The 21,033-nt window shown below is 39.3% G+C and overlaps 1 protein-coding gene across 6 annotated transcripts in view; it reads right to left on the bottom strand.

Annotated features, from left to right (window-relative positions):
* PEX5L (peroxisomal biogenesis factor 5 like) overlaps positions 1 to 20,659 on the bottom strand; it is a 264,996-nt gene extending 244,337 nt beyond the window's left edge. For 5 of the 6 annotated variants that reach the window (XM_051818798.3, XM_051818799.3, XM_051818807.3 and 2 more), the window contains exon 1: positions 20,248 to 20,405. In XM_051818798.3, the coding sequence (XP_051674758.1) occupies positions 20,248 to 20,268 (21 nt within the window). In that variant the 5' untranslated portion in view covers positions 20,269 to 20,405. Of the gene's footprint in view, positions 1 to 20,247 lie in introns of all 6 variants that reach the window. The other variant, XM_051818811.3, reaches the window with a different exon arrangement.
* Positions 20,660 to 21,033: the final 374 nt, after the last annotated feature.

Genomic DNA, 21,033 nt, shown 5'->3' with positions numbered 1-21,033 from the left:
AAGGTCTTATGGGGTAACAACTGAGAATAATGTCAATAATTTAAACTTCAAGTCTCTATGATTTTAGTTTTTTATATACATTGTGATTCACACATAATCCTGCTTTCTTAAAAATGCATGAATAGGGGTTGGCACTGTGGTACAGTAGGTTAATCCTCCACCTGCATGCTGGCACCCCATATGGGCGCCGGTTCTAGTCCTGGCTACTCCTTTTCCTATCCAGCTCTCTGCTGTGGCTTGGGAAAGCAGCAAAGGATCCCAAGTGCTTGGGATCCTGCCCTCGCGTGGGAGATCTGGAAGAAGCTCCTAGCTCCTGGCTTCAGATCGACTCAGCTCTGGCTGTTGTGGCCATTTGGGGAGGAAACCAGAGGATGGAAGACCTTTCTCTCTGTCTCTCCTCACTGTCTGTAACTCTACCTCTCAAACAAATAAATACAACCTTAAAAAAATGCATGAATAAATGCATAAATATTCCTCCCTACCCTGATGGAATTTTTGTTTTCTAGTAATTCAATGTTAGTTAATTCAACTTTCACTGCCCCTAAGACATTAAATTTTCTAGTATGCAGTAAGAAGGTTCTCTTGACTTTGGTTAGAATTTTAGTTTCTGGTCTTAACTTTGACTTATGAGCCACCTTATTTTAAATCTAACTTAAATTCTCAACCAGAAGATGTTAGAGATTTAGGAAGAAACATCACTTTAGGTTCAAGTTTACCATTTTCATTGATCATCTCCCTTTGATTCTACATGGATATAGGAAAGGCACTTTACAAAGAGCCTGTATCTGATACTGATTTCTACGAGAATATCTGTATTTCCTTGAAACGAAGGAAATCAGATAGATAAAAAGAAATGGAAATGCTTTCTATCACAACTAATTTATTTAATTAGCTTAAAGGTATAATCTCCATTATGAACACCTTATTATATAATGTTAAACAATGGGCAGTGTTTTAATGATATAACCTTTATTAACTGAATAATGGTTACCCTATATAAACTTACAGATATTTCCATTTTTTATTTGAGAAATAGCAAAAAAGAAAGAGCTAGAGAAGGAACAAATATACTCCTTTCTTCTGGTTTATTCTCCAAAACATTCCAATGGCTGGGCCCAAAGCCAAAAACTCAATCCAGGCCTCCCACGTGGGCGACAGGGACATAATTACTTTAGGCATCACGGTTGCTTCTCAGGGATCATTAGCAAGAAGTTGGAGTCAAGAGCTGGAAGCCAGGAATTGAACACAAGTACTCTGATGTGGAACGTGCGTGTCTTAACAGCTAAGCTACTGTCCACCTGTTATAAAGGTGTTTTTTAAGCAGAGAATCCAGTATTAAAATTTGGCAATAGGGGCTGGAGTTGTGGCACAATGGATTAAGCTATCATTTGAGTTGCCAGCATTCCATATTGGAATGCTAGTTTGAATTCTATGTTCCTGGCTTTGGCCTGGCCCAGGCCCAGTCATTGTGTTCATTTGGGTAGTGAACCAGTGAATGGAAGATCTCTCTTTTTCTGTTTTTCCCTTTCAGCCACTCTGCCTTTCAAATAAATATATCTTTTATAAAAAATTGGCAACTAATCTGTGTTCTTATTGTCGTGAATCAGAAATTCATTTAAAGCATTGGAATTAATTGCTGGTATTTTAATTTTCTAACTTGAGTTGCTCAGAGAGGCTAAAAATCTTGTCTGAGGACATACAGGTAGGAAGTGCCACAATTTGGCTTAAACTTTCATCCTCATTTTTTCCTCATGTCTTTCAAAGCCAGAAGAAAAGTGTGAAGACCATCCTCTCAAATAACTCCATGACATTAATTTTACTTATAAGAATATAATTCATGATGATGAATAACAGATGATTATCATTTCATGTAATAAGCAAATCATGAAATCAACTGCTAAAAGAAAAATCCAAACTCATACAACAAAATAGTACAGCTGAGTAGAAAACATTAGAATAAATAAAATGTTTCTTCAATGTTATAGTAAAGTTGGATGAACAGTTTGTCCTCCAAAATCCAATTATTTATGTTTATAATATTTGTAAATATGGAGGCCGGTGCTATGGCATAGTGAGCTATGCCCCCGCCTGCAGTGCCTGCATCCCATATGGGTGCTGGATTGAGGCTCAGCTGCTCCACTTCCTTTCCAGCTCTCTGCCATGGCCTGGGAAAGCAGCGGAAGATGGGCCAAGTGCTTGGGCCCCTGTACCCATGTGGGAGACCCAGAGGAAGCTCCTGGCTCCTGGTTTTGGATGGGTCCAGCTTCAGCTGTTGTGGCCATCTGGGGAGTGAACTGGCAGATGGAAGACCTTTCTCTCTGTGTCTCCCTCTCTTTCTCTGTAACTCTACATGTCAAATAAATAAATAACATCTTTTAAAAATATTTGTAAACATGATAAATGCTAGATATCATTTATTAAAACTGCTTTTTAAATATCTCAAAATGCTAATTTACAAAATTTTAGTTTGAGATAATCAAATTATCCTGCCAGGGAAAGAGGAGGATTTTCTCTAGTCATTTTGTAGGTGAGAAAATCAGGACCACAGAGATTAATTATGTGGTGCTCCCTGCGTCACACACCAGTTAGGGCAGAAACCAACTTGGGATTCAAGTCTCCCACCTGCTGGCTCATGTTCTTTGTTTGGTCACTCACATAGCCTTTTTTTTTAACCAGACAGAAATATGAATGCATTTCTTAGGAAAATTTTATTTTTAAAGGGAGTGGTAATTATTTGTGATAATTTAATTTCATGTTCAAAGATCTTAGATAAAATACTCAATTTATACTGGTCTATGGGAATCTTCAGAAGTTTAAATCAACTGAGAAGACTAATTAAAAGATGAAGTAGTTCAGCGATTCATGATTTTATCCAATACATATTGCTCACCCACCAGGAGCTGACCCTGTGCTCGGCACCAGAGCGAGCAAGTACAGGCATGGAAACCACCTCTGTGGAGAATGAATGAGCAGCTGCAGCTGAGCTCTGCCTGGGTTCTGTGCCCTAGGAGAGTGTGAAGAAAGGTGTCTAACCCAGTCTTCTGAAGGCTAAGCAGGGGTCATACAGGGGGTTGTGAGGATGGGTGTTCTGGTCAGAGGCATGGAATGATTGGTTCCATCTGGAGGACAATTCAAAATTTAGTAAGGCTGGAGTCCCACTGCACACATGGGGACACTGGAGATGAGAAGGCCAGCTAGGTGGGCCTTAGAAATCCTATCTCATCCTGGAGGCAGCGTTTTCCACACTTCAGTGTGCATTGAGTTCACTGGCAAAGAGTTAAAATGTAGAGGCCTGGTCCTCAGGAAGCCCAATTCAACAGAGCTGCAGTGGGGCCCAGGAATCTGCATTTTAACAAGCTTTATCTGGATAACTATTCTAAGCATTGCACCTAATTTTTTTAATAGATGATGGTGTATCATGAAAGGATTTTAAATAGAAGAGTGATATGATCAACTTAATATTATAGCAAGGAAGGTGATGAGATCCACATGATCCCTGCATTGAAAGAACTGGGAACTTAGAGTGGCTTTTCAGGGAAAGATGCTAAAGTGATCTACAAAGGTAGCTATGAGATTAGAGACAGAGGGCAGAGCAGGAGTGAATTAGAAAGCAAGTGGCAGAAGCCGGCGCCGTGGCTCAATAGGCTAATCCTCCACCTTGCGGCGCCGGCACACCGGGTTCTAGTCCCGGTTGGGGCGCCGGATTCTGTCCCGGTTGCCCCTCTTCCAGGCCAGCTCTCTGCTATGGCCAGGGAGTGCAGTGGAGGATGGCCCAGGTGCTTGGGCCCTGCACCCCATGGGAGACCAGGAAAAGCACCTGGCTCCTGGCTCCTGCCAGGATCAGCGCGGTGCGCCGGCTGCAGCGGCGGCCATTGGAGGGTGAACCAGCGGCAAAGGAAGACCTTTCTCTCTCTGTCTCTCTCTCTCACTGTCCACTCTGCCTGTCAAAAAAAAAAAAAAAAAAAAAAAAAAAAAAAATTAGAAAAAAAAAAAAAAAAAAAAAAAAAGAAAGCAAGTGGCAGAGTAATGAGATTTGATGCAGGAAGTGAGGGAGAAAGAGGGAAGGATGGTTCAGTGAGTGTTGGTGCTACTGAATCATCCAGGAGAGAAGGTTGGTGATGGTGCTAAGGAGTCCATATTTGAACATGTTGACTGTGTGGGAACAAGTAGAAGTGGTCAATTAGTGGCAGTCATGGTTAGCTGGGGAGATTGTAACTGGTTTGTAGATAAATACTGAGAATGAGCATAAGTGCTAGATTATATTGCCAGTTTAATTACTTCAACATTTCCTTACCTATAAACAAGATGATTCTATATTTTTAAAAACATTTATTTATTTTGAAAGTCAGAATTACAAAGAGAGAGGGAAAGAGAGAGAGAGTGAGAGAAAGATCTTCCATCCAGTGGTCCATTCCTCAGATGGCTGCAACAGCCCATGCTGGGCCAGACTGAAGCCACTAGCCAGGAGCTTCATCTGGGTCTCTCACATGGGTGACAGGGACCCAAGCACACAGGACCATCTTCCACTGCTTTTCTTAGGCCATTAACCAGGAGCTGGATTGAAAGTGGAGCAGCTGAGACATGAATCGGCGCCCATATGGAATACCAGTGTCACGGGCAGTGGCTTTACCCTCTGTGGCACAACACTGGCCCCAGGTTGACTATCTATTTAAACATTTATGAAAACAGAACTATTTACAGTACAAATCAAAGCTAAAATTATAAGTTTTGACAAATGATGTGCAGAATATTTGTACCTTAGTTCTTAGTATAGAAGAATAGTTAGAGTAATGCTTCTTTGACATAATATAGAACATTTTAGTTCTGTTATTCATTGATTCCAAAACCAGGACATAAACTGATAAATGTGGTAGAAATTGATACCTAAAATGTTAATTTTAAGAAAGTCAGTTATGAAAGAAAACATATTTATTTTGGTATTTAAAATTTTATATTGGGTTAGCTGGTCCATCTATCACATTCTGATATTTATACTGTTATTTCTTGGTTCTTTAATTCTTAAATTAATTGAAAGTTTAAATTAAAAATTATGGAAAAGTTTTTCAATTTAAACAGATATTTTAATATGAATTGATATTAGCAAGAGTTATGCATATTTTCACCACAGTAAACCTGATTCTACCATTGATAAGTTGTCTATTTTCAGCAAAGTTTGTGTATTCTTGTTCCTTGCATAAAGGGGATGTCTAAAAGCATAAGAAGTTAAGAAAATCCCTTCAGATAACTATCAAATAATTTTTCAATGGTAAAGTCAGGTATTTAAAAATAGATTTAATGGAAGCTAAATGTTAGAGTAAACATGAAATAGTTGATTCAGCACCTTATTATTTCTGAATGTTTTCTAATAGTAAAAAAAAAGTACACAATAAAGTAGAAAATTAAAATATTCATGTAAGTGACAGATTTGGGACTGATCATATTTTGGCTTAGTTGATACATAATACTCATGGCTCTCTTTCTCCATACACAACATACAGTGACTCTACTGTGGGCTTATGAGCTTTGGTTAACTCTCTAGCTTCAATATTGTTCTGACCTCTTGGGAATTTCTGATTCCAGGAAGGTTTTTTTTTTAGAAAAGATGAATGTTTCATTGCTTTTCAGTACTCCACTAAAGTACACAGAAAGGTACTCTGAAGATACTAAATAGACAGATGGTGAGTTCAGAGAATTGACAAAGCTGCATGGGTTTCGCATCTGTGTTGAGCAAATGGTAGAAAGAATGCATCAGAGATTTCTACCCTCCAAGGGTACTACAATGTGTCAGAAAACTTGAAAAATCTCTTGTCCCTGTTAGTTGAGTCATTTTGCAGTAGCTAAGGTACTGGCATGGGGATGTGGCCTGAATTTGCTGAAGCTCAATGATAGAGAAAAAAAATCAGACCCAGATTCTGGTCCTCAGTCCAAAACAGCTTGACAAGCAACTTTGGTGACACAGTCAAACTCTGTGTGCTGTATTCTATCAGCAAGACAGAGGTAAAATATCTATCCTTTGTTAACCTCACTAAAGAAGTGTAAAGATGAACTTTTATGGGTCTCTACTAGAAATGACTGTTACAGCAGAGATATCTGTATTTTGTTAGAACCAAGGATCTGCTATAGCAGGCATAGCTATAGAGATAGGAAAGTACCTCTTGTTATTTGCAGAATGAGGGTGGTGATGGATGGGGGAGAGAAGAACAACAGGATCCTTCCAACCAAAGTATTGTTTGAAGAATTAGGAATGGTTGAGCTTTGAATTCAGTAGAAATAGCAAGTGTTTCAATATTAGGAAAGTTTCAACATTTATATTCCATAATATGATTAGTAGTAAACTTGGGAACTCTGCCCTGATCATGCATCCCCAAATGTATTATATCACTAATTAAGGGCTTGAAAATAACAGAATCCTAGAGCTAGAAGGAAAGCCAGTAATCCTTTAAACCGATCAACTTCCATAAAGACCTTAGCAAATATGTCTACTCTGTAGTCCATAAAACAGAACTGATTTCATTGAGTTTAGCCACACATGGGCTAGATCCTTAGTAGAGGAAATTCCCTTCAGAGCCCTAGATATGGCTATGAAGACAGGTTGTGCAAGGGTTAGGTCTGAACTCCAATCCCCTAGGCTGCTTGCCCTATCTGTAGCCTGTGGGACTGTGTCCTCCCGGGAAAACAGCCATCCTTGTGTATTCGGTTACCCAGAGAGGGTGCTGTTTCATCATCTGACCAGAGATGGTTCACATCACTGTCATGGTTATTTCCTCTTTCCTGTCAAAGAGACTTCTGCTTTGATGAGTGGTTTTCGAATCATTTTCACCTGTATCTGAGTGGGAAGAACTCCTCCTCTGCATCATAGACTCACATGGAGAAACTGTGGCAGCCTAAGGAGAAGACCTCGAGATTTAGACTCACAAATAGGCACATCCACTGGATGTCCCTTGTGAGTGCAGCTCCTTCCTTAGGTCCTTGGAAAACTCTGTGTGTGTGTGTGTAGAAGTCAGGATTGGAGGTGTAAGAAACCTGTAAAACTGGGTGTAAAGAAATGGTTCCTCTTAGAGCAGATTCAACTGATATTTTGCTGCAGTCTTAAGGACCTCCTGTTAGCATTCTTATCAAATTATTAGTGACCATTAGCTGAAGTGATGAGGAAATGCCTAGAACTTTAGAGGGACACATTCTAATTCTAAATGGCTTTGATTAGAAATATAGTTGGAAACTTGGAATTATCTATTATATTTCTAAGTCTGCAGCCCTAGACTGTCCTCAGGTATTACAGAGGTTGAAATTATTAAACTGTGTAGACTGTTTCATAGTGGAGTGTTGGTTAATTACAGTGGCAATCTGATTATAAGGTTTATAAGGTTTCCCTTTTAATTGATTCCTTTTCAGGTGTGGGGAAACTTCACTTGATATTAACTTGCTCCCAAAGTTCATGAGAGTAGACCAGATCCTGGGTCTGTGTGAGTCTTAGGACCAGGGATACCATCCTAACTGTACTTTGGAATCTTCATTCTTAAGGCACTCTTAGTATTTCATTAATTCATTCACTCAATAATTCTTTCTTTCATCCATTCATCCATTTATTCATATATTCAAAAATACTGCATCAATATAATGCTCCTAGCACTCCTAGACTTTAAATATGTAAAACGAATCTATTTGAATATAATTCTTGCCATAGACAAGTAGTTGGGGATTCTGACAAAGATAATCAATTAAATTTCTATGTTAATTACAGTATTAGCATTGCATATAAAGTGTTAGTATCCTAACATTGAGAAAGACATCCTTAATTATGCATTGCTGGGCAAGGGGTGGTGGCGGTCCAGAGAAACACTCACTGAGTAGGTAATATTTGAGTGGAATAATTAGTGTGTGTAGAGGCAAAGGCTTGAGGATGAGGAAATGAGAAAAAAATCCAGAACTACAAGAGAACAAGAAAAATAAGGCTCTGCCACCATCCTGGTATAACAGGCACCACTGTGACTAAACTTCCTCTTCCACGCATGACATATAGGGAATAATTTACCAACTCTATAAAAACATCAGAATTAGCATCAAGTGGGAAATTATTATTATATGCTTTTTCATGATCCCATTTAATCCTTATCATGCCATTACAGTGTGTGAATTCCTTTATTATCTCCATGTCATAGGCAGGGGAAGTGAGGGTTAGAGAGGACAAGCTATTGGAGCAAGGGGAAGGCATTATGGTTCAATGGGTTACACTGCCACTTTAGATGCCTGCATTCTATATTGAATGCCTTGGACCCAGTCATGCCTCTGCTTCTGATTCAGCTTCCTGTTATATACACCCTAGGAGACTACAGATGATGGTTCAAGTACTTAAGTCACTGCCACCCATGTAGGATACCTTGATGGAGTTTCTGGATCTTGGCTTTAGCCTGGTCCAGCCCTGACTTTTAGAGGCACTGGGGAGTAAAACAATGAATGCTTTCTCTCTCTTTCACTCAACCCTACCTCTCTGTTGTTCTGGGTTTCAAATAAAAATATAAGCTAAAATAAGTTTATTAGACCAATATCATGCAGATACTCTGTGGTGATGCCAGGACTTGAACTTAGAACTTTCTGAGCTTGGAGCAGAAATTCTTAACCAATATGATTTGCTGTTTTTCAAATGTAAGGAATTATTAAGTGATATGTGGTGACTATCATAAAAATCCTATCAACTTCTTTTTACTTTATTTTTTAATTTTAGGAAGAGGCAATTAATTCAAGAATTCTGGGCCATCAATGCTTAGCCCTCAATTTCCTCATATGTCAAATGACAAAGCTGTGCTATGTGAACTCTAAAGACCTTTATGCCTCCAAGATTCTATTTTAATTTAATTTTCCCCCAAGCTTAAGAACACTATTTTGCTTTACATAAGTCTTCTGAAGACTTATATAAGTAATTTCATATCAATATTAATGACTCAAAAGCACAGGGCATCTTGATTATAATCAAGTTTCGAATGAATATGAAACACTAATGTGTCCAGTTTTCCACATTAAATTCCTGCACAAGGAGGAAAAAGATGTTCTTATCACTGAGGTACATGATATATATTTTAATTCCTTGATTAATTACTGAATTTTTCACAAGGCTCTCTCCAATTTCTCAAAAAGAATAGGAGTGAGCAATAGATGGACGTTGATGAATGACAGAAGGGTTCATTTGGCTCTTCTTTGTTGTATAATTTAATAAGCCAATAACTCTAGTTTTACCATATTCTCCTAGAGGCCTCTATGTAAGGTCAAGTAGTACTAAATAAGCATAGGCTCAAGAGAATTATTTATTTTCACTCATATTCTTCTGGGCAGACTAGACTCTAGTCAACACAGAGAACTAAGTATTTTACTATATAACATGGTACAGTGGACATTTAGCTTTAAAAAAAAAACAACTTTTCCAAATATAATATCATTTTGAAAATCTGGTAAATTATCGACTTTTTGAGTTTTATTGGAAGTAGATACACACTTTTGCAGCTAAGGAATGGATCCCACTAACTGTACACATCTGTCTCTTTGACATGGGATTTGGGATACATAGAAACAGATATGGTAGAGAATCTATCCCGTCAGTGAGGGGCATCAACTGAAGCTCCAATATGGGCTTTCCATGGGTAACAGCAGTAGTGGTGTTGTGGCTGAACCAGTGTCTAAGTCTATGTTGCTATGGACAAGTTCTGATATTTCTTCTTTTGTAAGAGCAATGGAGAGGTCCACATTAGCTTGGTTCAGGGTTTGACTTGGTGAGACCCCTGCCTGATGCGTAGTTTTTCTATCCCTAGCCTTTTTAGGAATCTGTTAATTTTCTAATGTACTTTTTAAAATTACTTTTTCTTAATTCAAAAGGCAGACAGACAAGGTGAAAGAAAGAGATAGAGCTATCATTCACTGATTCACCACCAAATGCTCCAAGTGACTAGGACTGGGCCAAGCTGAAGACAGGAGCCAGGAGTTCATGATCTACCACGTCTATGGTAGGGATCTAATCACTTGCGCTATCACTACTGTCTCCCAGGTTCTGCTAGAATCAGGAGCCTGAGTTGGGAGTCTGAATTCAGGTATTATCTTGTGGGATGAGGGCATCTTTACTGGTGGGTCCAATGATTGCCCCTCCTTTTTACATTTAAATAATTTTGTTTTTTGAAATAATCTCTCGATACTACAGAAAAACTTAGAACAATGGATCTCCCATAAACCCTTTACCCTGATTTTTAACATTTTGCTGTGTTTGCTTTATCATTCTCTTCCTATTTTTACTCTTTCCCTTGCCTCTTTCTTTCTTTGCACACATTCTTCTTATAACTACTTCTAAATCATTTGAGAGTAGTTTACACAGTCTATGCCCTTTTATCCTTTCATATTGCCGCATGTATGTCCTATCAACAAAGATGTTCTTCTCCAGAGCCACAATATAGTTACTCAATTCAGGACATTTCACACTGAAATAAATAATGCTCTTCGAATCTCCAATCCCTATTCAAATTTTATTAGTAGCGTGTGTCAATGGTGTCCTTTGCAGCAATATTCTTTCCTAGTCCAGAATCCAGTCTAGAATAGTGTATTACATTTAGCTGCTATATCTCTTTAGTGTCCTTTTAAATCTATAACACTTCTTAGCTTTTTCATGACATTGATTATTTGTAAAAACACAATCTGCTGATTTTATAGAATACCCTTCATTTTGCATTTATCTGTGGTTTTCTCATAATTAGATTAAGGTTGTGCATTTTGGGCATAAAAATTATCCAAATGATGCCACATCATCATGTTATCCTTCTGTCCCTTATTGGTGACGTTGCTTTTGATTACTTAGTTTCAATGTTGTTCAATTTACCCTTGAAAAGTTACTGTTTTTTTTTTCTCTTTTAACTTAAGAATGATATTTTGACATTGTAAAAATATCCTATTCCCAGTCAAACTGCCTTCATCCTCAAATTTAGCTTCCATTTATAATTCGTATTTGAATCAATTTTTACTATGATGGTTGTAAAATCATTTTTCTATCTTTATAACTCCTTCTTTGCATAATAGTTGTTCAAATATACTTTTAATAAATCTCCATTTTGCTTATATGTGCCGGAGTTGGTTTCTGTTATCCACTGCTAGGAATTACCGATCAATTTGTTTGTACATTTAAGCAACTGCTTCCAAGAATCTGTCAACTCAGTTCTTCCAAATGGTCAGTCTTGCCAGTGGTGCACATTGTTAAGAAAAGAAATGATGCAACTTTTCATAGCACTTCATTGCACTCTTCAAAACATTCCCACTGTGGGTGAATAGATTATATAAAATATTAAATAGTTATAGCACAACCAAAAGGCAGAAAAATATGATTCCTCATGACTAAATGCCAAACACCTGGATATTTAGAAACATCTAGTGGTTTAATACGATGTTTACTTTTCACTTAGATTTTTGAATGTAAATAAACTCAAAATAAAGGGTAAAAGGATATTGGAAATAGTAAACAAGGAAAAAGTAGATTTCATTTCTATGCTAGATCCACAGATTAATAAGTGTGGCCTTTCTGACAAAGTCTCTTAACTTTTTCAAACCTCAGTGTTTCATCTGTGAAGTTAGCTAGTTGAACAAAACTTTATCAAGCATCTTTTAAACTAAAACTTCTATTATTTGAAAACTGAACATTATGGGGCAATTGTATGTCCTAGTGTTTAAGATGCTACTTGGGATACCCACATTCCATACTGAAGTGCCTGACCCAGCTTCCAATTCCAGTTTCTTGCTAATGTGCACCCAGGGAGGCAGCAGGTGATGGCTCAAATGGTTGGGTCTCTGACACCTATGTGAGAGACCCAGATAACATTGCTGGCTGTTGGCAATGTCCCAGACATTGTGAGCATTTAGAGTGAACCAGTAGATATGGCTCTCTCTCTCTGTCTCTCTGCCTCTCAAATAAAAGAGTAATTTTAAAAACCCAAACAGTAGCATGATTGTTGGAGACATAAGGAACTGTTAACCTAGACTATTCTAATCAGCACATTTGTATCCAACATTATTTTGGTATAAAAACCAAACACCTGTGAAATAACTCTCAAGTGATTCAGAGAATAGAAACAGCAGAACAATTTAGAGGACAATTTAGCATAAACAGGCTAACATAGTTTTAGGCTATCTGAAAAGATGTCTTTCCTGAGAGAGAAATCATCTCATACTACTTGGCACTGGTCAGATCTTGAGCAGGATATCTTGTTTGGAGGATGATACTTTCATGGAGCCATTAAAACATTAGAAATGTCATAATGAGAAATGACTGCATTAACGGGGCTGTTTATCTTGCAGAAGAAAAGATTTAAGGGGATGAAGACAATAATAGCTCTCCAAATATTTGAAAGTTTGTTTTACTTAGGTGGAACTTAACATGTTTGCTGTGCATTTACCCAGAAGGAAAACCTACAACAAACTGAATGTCAATATAACAGGAATATTTTATTCAAGAACACTTGTGATAGTTCAGTGTTCTTTTCAGTTCCTCTTTCAAGTACCCCCATCATGCCTCTGTGATGTCAGGCAGCTACCCAAGAATCATGGTTTTTGTGAAAGCAGCTGCTCAACATATTTTTACTGTTTTCTATGCGGAGGTTTTTCAGACCTATGTTTCTTAAATGTTAATGTGCATATAAATCAATGGGTACTTTGAAAAAATTCAGTTTCTGCTCTAGTGGGTCAAGGGTGATCTGAGATTCTGCATTTCCAAAAAATGCCTAGGTTTTTCATATGTATACAATACTCTGTTGAAATGTTCTATCCCTCCATGATCAGGGCATATTTTGGGGGGCCAGCAGGCTTGTGACAGTTAATACTCATGTGAACTTTAGTTACTTCAGTTTCTCACAGTATAATTTTTACCTCTTTCTTATTTCCTTAGGGTTCCATATTTTCTGACCTACTGTTTCTGTTCACTTTTAATCATGATACTGGCAGGGCTCTGTCTGATGCCCACCCCATACTGCCAAGTAACCAAGAAATATTTCTTTAAGAAAGTTTGGATTTTACTTCTTTTAGGTCATTGTTTCAGTCAACTACAATCATTTTATGCACACAGACATACAGTGACAAATTCACATATACCTAGTGCTCAGGGTCTTTCTCATGGTGCTTTTCACTGGATTTTTTCCATGAGATATTATGGTCTGAGAATAGGGGCCTCTAGGTGCACAGGGAAGCATGCTTTGCTTTCAGCCAACAGCTCTCCCTTCATCCTAAGTTTCTTTCATCTCCATGTGGGCATCATGCCAAAACTGGAGAAAGAGGCAAGAAGAAGAGAGGGAGGGAAGGAGGGAGAGAGGGAGAGAGGGAGAGGGGGAGAGAGGGAGAGGGGGAGAGAGGGAGAGGGGGAGAGAGGGAGAGGGGGAAAGAGGGAGAGAGGGAGAGAGGGAGAGAGGGAGAGAGGGAGAGAGGGAGAGAGGGAGAGAGGGAGAGAGAGAGAGAGAGAGAGAGAGAGAGAGAGAGAGATCCACTGCTTCATTTCTCAAAAGCTAGGAGCTGGAAACTTAGTCCAAGTCTTTCATGTGTGAGGCAGCAACCCATCATTGAGTCTTTACCCCTGCCTCCCTAGCTCTTCATTAGCAGGCAGTTGGAAACAGGAGTGGAACTGGGTATTGAAGCCAGGTACTCTGAAATGGGATATGGGCATTTCAGCCACTAGGCTGCATATCCACCCCTCAGGACACTTTTACCTGACCCTGATCATATGATTCCATGTTTAACCCTCAGGTTGTACAGAACAGTTCTATCCCTTTCCTAAACAGCAGCCCTTCACATACTTACATGGATGAGTCATCAAATTTGAGCTTTTGCATTCTAAGACAAATATCCTCTGCTCTTTTAATCATTACTCATATAACACGGTTATGCGTTCCTCTACCAAACTAGCTGAACATGATATTTAAGAGGGTGTTTGGGAGTGGGAATATTGTAACTCCCAAGGTAGGTTTCTGGCATCACAACAGTACCAGTCCTCTCTTAGAATCTCCATGATTCATAGATCACCATATGGCATTCTGTTTGGCGGGAGAGGGGAATGTTGCTACACCCAGTCTCATTTACAAGGTTTGTCTGGTTTTCCAGTGGTATCTGCACACATGAGCAAGGACTTGAGGGAGATGCTTATGCACCTGCAATGCAAACCATCCCACTCAGCTTGGGCTTATCCCATTTCAGAGGGGCTGGCAGAGTTCTGTGTGTTTCTTGTGAGTGAAATGGTGGATAAACAGTCTCTTCCTATCTAAATTAGCTCATTATTTTTCATCTGTGCAATTTCTAACAGTGACTGTCTAAGAAAACAATGCAAATGATTTATTTAATGGAACCTCATGTGGAGTATGATATGGGTTATTTATTTAATGAATTTTTAATAGGAGAAGCGGTACACTGGTTAACAATAAGGATCAGTCAAACATGACCGTATAAAGCAATATTGGCATATGTTGTATTATACTTTCAACTCTGAACTATCAGCAGTTGTCTTGATATTTAGCCAGTAGAGCTATCTTCCTATATTGAGATAACATATTTATAAGATATAATAATGTTTCTTAGAGACTAGGAAAGGAAGTATTCTTTTACTAACAGGGGTAACTTCTTTGAGGTGGGGAACCAATAAGTGAGATGGAGGAAATGAAAGGAGTTACTAGAAGAAGTTTAGCCTAAATTGAGAGCACTGTGGTCTCTACATCCGTGGGTTCCACGCTCAAGTTCAAAATAAAAAGCTGATGAATGTTTCAGAAACTTGCCAACTCTTTTTCTCTATCAGCATGTTTGAAATTAAATCTTTTTTAGGTGTCCCACACACTCAGATTGGATATAAGTATCTTAAGGAAACACTAGGCTGGAGTTTATCTTCACTTTTGATAAAGGAAATACATACTGGTTATTCTATAAGCCTATCAAGAAATTAATTCTAAAATATAAAACCTTTAAACAGCTCTAGCTTATGCCTGTGTTGGAAACATGTGATTGCAATGAAAAGCATAACAAAGCAGCCTGCCAGATGTTGTGACTATATGGTGCAGCACATCTTCTCATTTCCAATGTTGGCAGTAATGATACTAGAGATTCAGGATTTTAAAATTAACAAGTTCTATTTTAACTTTTCTTATTTCTTACTTTAAAATGTTTTATAGTCAAAACAGTTATATGTTGGAATTTTTACTTTCAAATGCAAGTTTTTAGGAAGAATGTTTATAAGCCATAAATAAAAAAATCCATAAAATCCATGTTATGTTTCTTTTGTTAACTATGTAATATAATCTATTGGGCAGTTTGGCTGGGGAAGGAAATTTTCAGGTTAAATAAATATTATGTAATATTATATCATGGTTGTTGTAATTTATAAATGATAACAGCTCAATATTATACCCAAGCTAACTAAACATGATTTCCTTGTGTATATATAGTAAGACACAGCAAGTCTTGTTCAAACTTCTTTTTTAAAAAAAGATTCATTTATTGATTTGAAAGGCAGAATTACAGATGAAGAGAAAGAGGGAGAGACAGAAATAGAGATAGAGATAGAGATAGAGATAGAGATAGAGAGAGAGAGAGAGAGAGAGAGAGATGGCTACTCCATCTGTTGACTCACTTCCCAAATGGCCCCGACAACCACAGCGGGGTCAGGCACCTGGAACTCCATCCAGGTTTCCTATGTGGATGGCAGGGCCCAAGGACTTGGGCTATCCTCCACTGCTTTCCCAGACCCATTAGCAAGGAGCTGGATCAGAAGAGGAGCAGCAGGATTCAAACCAGCACCTTTGTGGGATGTCAGAGTCGAGGTGGTAACTTAACCCACTATGCACAATGCTGGCCCCTTGAAGCTTCTTTGAACACTAATTTAATTGTACACTAATATCCTCGAAGAGAGTTCTAGGTAATATTTAAGATAATATATTCATTGTACTACTTGTTCTCATGATTATTCATAGGAAATTTTTTAAAAGGGTGCCATGTGACCCGAGGGGCAGAGGGAGAGGCAGCAGGTACCCTTGATCAAAACAATGCAGCAGGCTGGTGCTGTGGCTCAATAGGCTAATCCTCCACCTGTGGCGCCAGCACACGGGGTTCTAGTCTCAGTCGGGGTGCCAGATTCTGTCCTGGTTGCTTCTTTTCCTATCCAGCTCTCTGCTGTGGCCTGGGAGCGTAGTGGAGGATGGCCCAAGGGCTTGGGCCCTGCACCCCATGGGAGACCAGGAGAAAGCACCTGGCTCCTGGCTTTGGATCAGCGTGGTGCGCTGGCCCTGGCTGCCACTGGGGGGTGAACCAATGGCAAAGGAAGACCTTTCTCTCTGTCTCTCTCTCTCACTGTCCACTCTGCCTGTCAAACAAACAAACAAAAAGCAATGCAGCAAACCCCAGCATTTTTCATTCTCCTAAATGTCTCCTTCCCCCCAGCTCCAAACTAGTCTCAAATATTCTCCTTTTAGAATGTAAATACCACTCTGGTATGTGTGTTTTTGTGTTTGTGTGTGTATGTGTATGTGTGTGCACACGTGATGTAATGGTATTAGTTATGTCTTTGTTTGCAGTTAACGTATTTCCAGAGTTAATAAAGAATGACACAGGATAGAAAAGTGTGGAGGGGAAAATGCACCTTTTAGAGAGATGGAAGTACCGGGTGTAACTATCATCTCCATTATGACAGGCTGTTGTTAACAACTCTGAAAACAACATTCTATAATCATACCTTGGGCTGGTTTCTTCTACGTGTTGTGTCTAGTGAATCTGAATGAATTCCCTGTGGACAGATCTAATGCATTCACATAATTTATATTACTAAAGCTGTTCCCCTTTGTGAAAAGTTTTAACTAAAAGCTTATGTAAAGTTATTAAAACCAAATACAAATACAAAATCTATTTGGGGGGAAATACAATAAAATGACTAGTTCTTAGAGCTGTTAAATGATATAATTTTTGTCACTTAAACATTTTTTATTTTCTATCTTGTGAAACTAGAAGGTATCAAATAATCCTCATATGGCTTGAAAAAGTAAAAAAAAGAAGCCTGCATGAAGGCCTAAAATAAAGATCAGTTACAATTCTAAATGGATTCTTATTTGATAGCATTATGAAATAACTTTTCTTGTATAACAAAAAATACTATGGACTCCTCATTAATAATAAAAAATCTTAGTTTAAAATTGAAATTATATTTCTCTGTATTTATACCACCCCAGAAATAATAGTTCAGTTAAGAAAGTATTCAATGATACACAATAAGCTTGCTCTATTAGGCAGTGTTATCTCAGGCTCACGTACGGAGCATACAGAGGTGTTGGTGGGATTAGGTCACAGTCATCCTTGAGTACTAGGGTTTTGTAAGAATTGGTGATAAAGTCTATTTAATCATTAACAGCACCCTTGGTCAAAAGGGGAAGAGGACTATATCTAAAACAGTCTCTAAATAAATAACCTCTGCTTTAGTTGCTCGTGTGATTAATTCCCCTTGGAAATAACTGATGAGGCAGTTGGAAAACAACACAGTACCAGGACTTTGCTTGTAAGAAATATACCTGTGGCATTTACTATGAAGCCAAGAAGTAAACGTGGCTACTCTATGTTATATCTGTAAGAGATGCCAATTTTTATCTTCTGATGACCTAGCAGAGTAAAGCAAATGTGTGTTTTTAAAAAGTTTATGGCTTCTAAAATGAATTTAAATTCTACCATAAAGTATATGGATTATCCATGTGCATAAAGATTAATATATTTTATTTACAAAATCATTAAGTTGTAAGAAAAAAAGGCAACACAGACCTTTTACATTAGACTATTTTAGAGGCTTCATCTGAACACTTTCCCCTACTCCAGATTGCTTATTTACAAAGCACTTTCTCTTAAATTATCTTGGATACAGAAAAGAGAAGAATTAGAAGGCATAGCAAATGATTGAAAATATTTTCTATTTCATTCCTCTTTTAAGGTATTAGCCAAATAACACCAGTCTTCCAAATAACTCCAAAGTTGGCAGAAATGTTACGAAATAGTCTCATCTCTGGTCCACCAAATATGCATTACAATTTTAACCACAAACATTTTGGAGTGTTTGGACTATGTTTCTTCTGGTCTGATTAGTCAGATACACATCAGAGGTGATGCTATCTCTGATGGGAAAACATTCTTTATCTAATCAAACTAGACCAACATAGTGGCATTTTATTTACAGGATTAATAATATTCTTTGGGAAATATATTGGAGTTCAAAAACATAAGCAAACATGCATATTATAAATCAAGTTTCTTTGTGGGGATGGGACTTCCCATTCAGGTGGTCATATCATGGAATGTTTACTAAACATACCGACTAAAGCCTTGGGAGCTTTAAGTTTAACATTAATGGTCAATAATATATAGGAAAAAAGTATTGTGCTCTGAAATCTTGGCAAGCATATTGATTGGAGTCTTTATTTAGCAACGTTTTCAAGTTAAGCTTGGCAGCAAAGATTTGTGAGTTTTACTGCAAGCATCATATTTGCTGTTATAGCAGTGCACAAGCAAAAAACATTAAGTTGGGAGCATATGCAGAGTCTTGTATTTTGTCTCTTCTCTCAAAATGAAATTAAACCCTCAGACATTGTCTAGACGATTCAAAATCTCATAACACCCTCCTTTGAAATATTCAGAAAATTGAGTTAAATTGGTTGGGGGACATAAGTTTACCAGATTGTTGCTTCAACTCTTCATTCACAATAACATGTTTTTCAAGCAAAAATATTTGGGCAAAGTTTTTGTAAATGTCCTTTAGTAATTAATTATAAATTTTGTGTGAATGAGCAATTTTCTGAGAATTGACTCTCTCAAAACCTTTCTGTGAAGAAACTGCTTAGGGCTAATAAATAGATAATATAAAAAATTTAAATATCACTCTTGGTGAAATTGAAGCATAAAACTCAGCAATAATCTTTTGTTAATTTTTGCGTATTGTTTAAATGCTTCTTTTTTGTTACTAAACTGTCCAAGTAGTGTAGATTTTATATGAACAAGGCAGATCTTTTTTATACATACATTTAAAAATATACTTCAGTCACTAATTATTGCCAATCAAATGTGATTTAATACCATTAATAATTTTCAAGACATTATACCAGTAATGTGGGAAATGCTTTTGAAAATCTGGTAGTACTGATTCAGAATTCTTACAAAACTTAGGAATGTGATACAATATTTTTTTTAATAAAAATAATAATCCAAAAGAATTTCTCCAGGACCTGGAAATTAAATATTGAGTGATACTAAATCATGAATACAACAACACATTTATCTATTTTCAGTGGCCCTTAATGACACACAAGCAACATTCCTAGTATTTACACATTACACTCTAGAGTGAAGGTACCACATGGTGTTGGCTGCATTTGGTTATCTTTGGAATGGAAAGAAAGCCCTAACATCAAACTTGATGACCAAAGCGTTTAGGGACAACAAGAAAGAGCTCCTTTCTTACTTTAGGAAGCTAAGTTAGGGTTTCGTTTGTCTCCCAAAACATATACCCCTGCCTTTGTAAGGAAGAATCAACCATGTGAATGAGAACTGGAATCAAGGTTAAAGAAATCTTGTCCAAAAGAGTCGGTTGTTTGCATTGGACTCATTGCGGCTCAGCTCAGACGAACCAGGGGAACAACCAGGGAAAGAACCTCCCTCCAAAAAACATTAGAGCCCCTGAGACCTGTGTTTGAAATCTATTCCTCAAATCCACCCTGTGACTATTAAGATAGATAACCAAGTCCCATCAACCGGAGGGGGTAAGAATAGCAAAAACCATAAAAAAAATGTAGCACTTAAAAAAATAGCACTAAATGACAAAGTGTTCTGTTAAGGGACCTTTGCAGTTAGGTAGAGGCAGAGCTTTGTCTCTCCCGTTATTGTCTGCCCTTCAGCTGACATACATGCCCAGATGCATCAATAGGATTACAAGGAAACCCGCTTGGCTCGGGGTTTCCTCTGCTGGGGCTCCTTGAGCCTGTTTAAAGAAACAGGCGCAGAGAAGGCATAGACGCCAAACTTCCCCAGTCCAAGTTCCCAGGGCTGCTTTCCACTCTCTCGCTCCCACTCCCACCCTCGGAAGCCCGTCTAGTGTCACAGAGAGCAGCGCACAGAAATGCCGGGGTCATGGTGCACCACTTCACTTGTTGAGTTGTTGAAGGCAGCGCTTGACCACCCTCACTTGGTAGCCTGCCTGGCTTCTGAACTAGCCCCCAGCTCCCGGGCAATCCTTACCTGCATGTGTCCCTGGTACATTCTGCTTCGACTTCTTCAGGGTTCCCCACGGCCGCCAGATGCTTCCCCCGGTGCTCACCAGCGCACCTACAGAAGGAGAGGGCGGTGTGCTCGCCGGGTTCGCTGGGGGCCCGAGCCCCCGGAAGGCGGCAGGTGCCGGCGGCGGCCCTGGGCAGCTCCGTAGGCTGCCGGGAACTGTTCTCCGCTCCGGTGCTGAAAGCGGACACGCGGAGCGCGCGGCGGAGGCGAGGAGCCCGGCCACGCTCTCTGCAAGCGCAGGTCCTGCTCGCCGAGCGTCTCTAAAACTCACTCCTCTGCCCAACTCTTCCTCGCTTCCTGCTAGGCTGCCTCATGTCTCTCTCCCCCACTCGCTGAGAACCCCCTCCTCCTCCTAGCCCTGACGTGAGCGCCCACACCAAGCCGCCGCCGCAGCCGCCGAGCGGAGTGCGCGCCGCCCTGCCCGCCGCGTCCCAGCCCAGAGACCGCGCGGCCGGGCACGCGCGCGCGTTCACGACGGGCCTGGGAGCGGGCCTCGGGCGGCCTCGGGCGGCGCGTGCCCCGCCTCCACCACGCGTGTGCCCGGCGGCGCGCGCTCGCCGGACTAGGCAAAGAGCCCACGGGCGGTGGTCGTGCGGCTGTGGAACGCTTGGTGCGTCCAAGTGCATTGGTGCCAGCTGAGGGGACGCTCAATGGGAAGAAAAGTGGAAGCCAAGGCATGGTCTCTCGGAGAGCCATTCACATGGACCCGGAGCTGGGATTTCGCAAGGATCCCAGGCACGCCGCGTT

This window comes from Oryctolagus cuniculus, chromosome 4 (assembly GCF_051225735.1).
Source record: "Oryctolagus cuniculus isolate XC-2025 breed Fujian yellow rabbit chromosome 4, ASM5122573v1, whole genome shotgun sequence".
Classification (NCBI taxonomy): Eukaryota; Metazoa; Chordata; class Mammalia; order Lagomorpha; family Leporidae; genus Oryctolagus; species Oryctolagus cuniculus.
Note: the sequence above shows the minus strand (reverse complement) of the source record. Positions and strands in the feature narration are given on the sequence as shown.